Source organism: Papaver somniferum, unplaced genomic scaffold (genome assembly GCF_003573695.1).
Source record: "Papaver somniferum cultivar HN1 unplaced genomic scaffold, ASM357369v1 unplaced-scaffold_128, whole genome shotgun sequence".
NCBI lineage: Eukaryota > Viridiplantae > Streptophyta > Magnoliopsida > Ranunculales > Papaveraceae > Papaver > Papaver somniferum.
In genome coordinates, this window is record NW_020621936.1 from 9,573,908 (window position 1) to 9,578,848 (window position 4,941).

Below are 4,941 nucleotides of genomic sequence, written 5' to 3' on the forward strand. Positions count from 1 at the left end.
AAGTAAGCAAGTACTGGTTGTAGTAGTTATATATGAAAATACCACTCAGTTGTATTTTCAAATTTCTCTGCCAAACAAGAATCGATTTCAGATGTATTATAAGTCCAAATACCTTGATGAAGTCTAATGTAATCAGTGTATTTTGCTTATATTGTTGATGTCAAAATTATTTTTCAGATTATTTAGTCAAATGAGCAAGAGGAAAGAATTTTGTAGGGAAATTACCATTTATCATGAACAAATTGTTTGAATCAACAAATTTATGACTTTCTAAAATGGCGCCTTACCTATTCAACTTAGCTTAGTAGTGCTTAAGCTAATAAGCGTTAGGAAATTGAACATGCCAAGAAGGATCAGCAAGAACGCAGTGGAGCGGCTTCATAAATCTAAAAAAACAAGATTTTGCATACTACACCAATGTTGTGTAAGGCGCTAGGCGAGGCAAAGGTGCACCTAGTGACCAGAAAAATAAAATAGGAAAGGTAATGTCTCACGTTTTGGCGCCTAGGCGAGCGCCTAGCTCATCTTTCATACACATAACAAACACCAATCACATTAACCATATATGAAGAACATATATTAACCATCACATTGGCTTGCCATAAGAAAAATTAAACAACCAGTACGACCATTAACACTGAGGTGATAATTAAAAGATCTTAATGGTTGATTGAGAACCAAAGAGTGATCCAGTAATAAAACTATACTTAGGCTGCCTACAATCATACTGCGAAATTGAAAGGCTCTGACCAAGAAGGTGGTGGGACTGTTGTTGGCCTTGACGTTAGTACAAACGGTAAGACCCTGTATCTCCAACGAAATGTGCCTTCATATTCAAAATAAATTTGAGGAAGACGACGAAGCACTATTTCGAATCCTTCTGTTTTGATGTCGCAAGCAACAATACAACCATATGAATCCAAGATGATGATATGCGGATTCGCTGGATGGAAAGCTAAAGGCAACAAGGGGCCACGGTTATACGGTCCTTCAAGTCTCTTTATCATATCTGATGGATCAATCTTATGAACCAAATGCCAAGCAGAGGTTCCATTCAAGTGACAACGGCCACTGTCCACATCGAGTAACCAAACACTCAAGGAAAACTCGTCTAATGGTCCGCGGCAACTTTCACAGTAACCTATGAATCCTCCGAACGAACCAAGGATACTCCAAATAGCAAAACGTCCTTGTTCACTTGGTTTGATATCGCTAGGTAAATTGATCAACTCGCAATGCCCAGCACCAGTTCTGTTGTGATGATATGCTACGATTCTACTTGTACTCTTAATCCAATATAAGACTCCGTTATTAGTGATCACGCCATTATAAGACTGTCCCGGATTTCTCCATTGATTTCCCTGTAAAATTGGTCGAGGGCATGCAACGACATAGTGGTTCCACTTCCCCGACTCAGAAGAAAATACTTCAATGTCGAGGTTGGTTGATTTTCTTTCCGAGGGTACCATGATACGAACTACCTTATATACTACTGTAGGATTAACAATGGAGCATGAGGATGACGCATCCGTTTCCAATTCGCATATGAAACCATTCAAGATCCACTCATGACAGTTAATAGGTCGAGGGAGTGCAACCCATTTCTTGGTGAGTGGATTACAAACAAAGTAATCCATTTGAAACCTTTTGGTTGTTGAACAAAGAACCAAACCATTATCAGAAGCTACAAGATATAAATGTTCTCTTTTGTTAAGCTGTTTTTGAAGGAATTTAAAGGAAAAATCATGACAAGTGAACTGCAAGTGATCTCTACGACGAGGGGGTTTCCTTGGAAGAAGACGACCATCCTTCCAGTAAAACTTGTCAGTGTTTATTTCTTCCATGCAAATCGATTCGATAACCGAGATTTTATTTGGACGAGGCGGATATCTATTGTTAATGATTTTTTCCTGGTCTTTTTTTTTATCAAATTGAAAGAAGAGAGTCCATGGAGAATAATGCTGGAATTTGTGAAACTGAGACTTGGTAATCAAAACAGGGTCAGTGAGAAGAGCGTACCATTGTTTTGAAACGGACCTGATCCTAGAGATGGATTTCCGAGGAAGACGAAATAGAATCTCAGTCAATACATCCTCTGGTAATTCTGCAGCAGCAGTAACTATCGTGCCATAATCTTCTTTTCGATTCTGATCTGTAACTTTAAGCTTCAACTTCAAACAACTGAATGATGTGCCCATGACTATTATTATCAGTGACAGTGGAATAATCTCCGTCTAGCGCATGGCAGTGCAGAAAGAGACCATGATCATGCTAATAAGGGTGCGAGTTTTCCAGTTTATCTACAGAATTTAATTAGGTTTCTGATTAAAGTCCTAGAAAATATAGGATTCCACATGAGTAGAACTCTACATCTAACAAACCCTACAAGTCCGGATAGCTGGCCAACCTTTTCAAGTCCAGGGCGAGATTTTTTAGCGGGATTTGCACGGGTCCATTAAGAATTCAAATTCATGGATGTTTATGATACTGCCGAATTGCCGATTGCAGTTTCAAATAAATCTCAAATTAATAATAAGTGAGTTCAAGACAGTAGAATTCAATCAGCGAGGACTACCTTTACTTTTTTTTTTTCAATAAACAAATAAGCAAGACAGCTAAAACAATATGTTACCGTCAATTTCTATGCTAATTTCTTTGAAATGAGGGACTACTTTTGGTTCTGTTCATACCACATAAGTTAAATTAAGTAAACAAGAAAATTAATTTCTATTATGTGTGAAAGTAGAAATACTCAGAGAAGAAACATCGTAGCAAGACGTACTACTTGACAACTTATAACCAAATGAAGAAGGTTTTCGGTAGGCTTTGGGTATGTCTTCTTTGATGTGCAGGCTGGACGGTTATTCTTTTCGGCTAATCTTTACAATGCATTGTAATTTGTGTATATTTAAGTGTATAACTTTATTGACATTCAGTAAAACCCCTCTCAATATCTTCGATTCATACATCAATTGCTTCTCTTTCTGGAAAAACAATGGCCAAAAACCGTTCGAGCTTCCTAATATCTGCAACACCCGTCTCTATATTCGCACATTTGTTAGCCATTGCAGCTATTACACTTGTATGTGTTTGGATATTTCACTTTGAAGGAGGTGTCGCTTTTAAATCCGAGACAACGCAAAAGATCTTCAATGTACGTAATAGTTTACTTCTAATTCAACATAAATTCATCGTTTGAGTTTCAGGATTTGTCATTCTTGTCATGTGTATTCCGGTTTTGCTAATTGTCACTGTTTGTTGGTTTTGCAGTTGCATCCATTGCTGATGGTGATTGGTTTCATTGTTATGGGAGGAGAAGGTAACACAGCTTAGATATATGTGATTTTGATCGCACTTTGTCTGTATTTTAATGCCATTAAGTGAAAATACAAATGGTTTTTTACTTCGCAAAACAGCAAAGGAAATATACTTATATATATCAGGTGTAGAAGGGAAAAAACTTATTTTTGTTATGCTGAGCAGGTATAATGGCGTATAAAACAGTCTGGTCTTCGAGAAAGGCGCAAAAGTTGACGCACTTAATGTTTCTTCTGATTGCTCTTGTGTCGGGTATTTTGGGTGCCTTTGTTGCCTTCAAGTATCACCATGAAATCGGACTTAAAGACATGTTCACACTGCATTCATGGCTTGGCATGATCACTATTTGCTTATTTGGTTTGCAGGTAATGTCTTCATAACATCAGTTCATTTGCGTTTAAGAGTGACTTGCAGCTCTTTTACTTTATTTTTTGTATTGCTGATTTGCTACTCATTTAGGCCACCAAAACAATGATCCATTTTAGCACAGTTTAGCGCAAAACACACTTCCTCTCAACTGTTCTTCAGATTTTGAACATTAAAGTACTGACATTCATTTACGAATTCTATAAGCTACCGACTGAATATTAAGGATCTAGTACTACTGCGACAGGATGAATTCTTTATAAGCATATTTTTCATTAGTATTCATACTGTAAAAGTGTTTGTACGCAGTGGTTGTTTGCATTTTTCTCCTTCTGGTACCCTGGCGCTGGAATGCCAACAAGGGCAAGACTAGTACCATGGCACGCTTTTGTCGGTATGGTCATCTTCCTCCTTGCAATTTGCACTGCCGAGACGGGTTTGTTACAGACATTTTTAGGGCTAGATCTAGTCAGTGGTCGAGAAGCTCTTGTTGTAAACTTCACCGGATTAATCATCCTTCTCTTTGGAGTCGCTGTTGGCCTTACTGCTGTTCTTCCACGTACTTGATTACTAAAGTCATTAATGTTCTTTCTAATAAATAAAGCTCGAGTATAGTTTGTACCTTGTTCATGCTGATTATTCTTATTAATAAAGCTAATTAAAATTCATTTGCTACGCATTGTCATAAACAGAACTTTTAGTTGAAGAAAGTAAAACAGTACATATTTTTTTTCTTTTGATTGGCAAAAACAGTAGCCAATGAATTTTTACAAGATCGAAATTAGTAGCTAAATGTACAAAATGAATGCAAACATACTTCCTACCAATACGAAGAAAAAAAAACGATTGACAGCAAGATAATTATTTTGACGGGGGAATTCTTAAAGATGCCACTCTTGGAATTGAGTTTTCAAAAGTGTCACCCTAACCCCAAACCTACCAAAAATATCACGGTATGACATTTATGTCCCTGATAGCAGAGGATCTTTAGTTGTTTAATATTATTTCCAACTTTCAAAAGTTAAAATAAGTGTTTTTTTGTGTCGTTTTCAGTGCAAGGGTCCTGAAAAAAGGGTCAGGACACTTTATCGGACCCTGACATAAATAAAAAAAAATCTTATTCTTTGAATTGAAAATTTAGAAATAACTTTTTTTTAATGGTATTTAAGTATTAGGGGTCATTTAAAGAGGGTATGGACTCTGAACTACACCTTTTTGGACGCCACTCTAGTCTTGTAATAGAAATAAAAATAATAA

At 36.8% G+C, this 4,941-nt stretch overlaps 1 protein-coding gene across 1 annotated transcript; it reads left to right on the plus strand.

Annotated features, from left to right (window-relative positions):
* Positions 1-2,995: 2,995 nt before the first annotated feature.
* LOC113331887 (probable ascorbate-specific transmembrane electron transporter 1) lies at positions 2,996-4,251 on the plus strand. Its single transcript, XM_026578529.1, has 4 exons — positions 2,996-3,154; positions 3,271-3,319; positions 3,484-3,683; positions 3,994-4,251. Exons 1-4 carry the CDS (start codon positions 2,996-2,998, stop codon positions 4,249-4,251), a joined length of 666 nt encoding a protein of 221 aa, XP_026434314.1.
* The last annotated feature ends 690 nt before the right edge of the window (positions 4,252-4,941 follow it).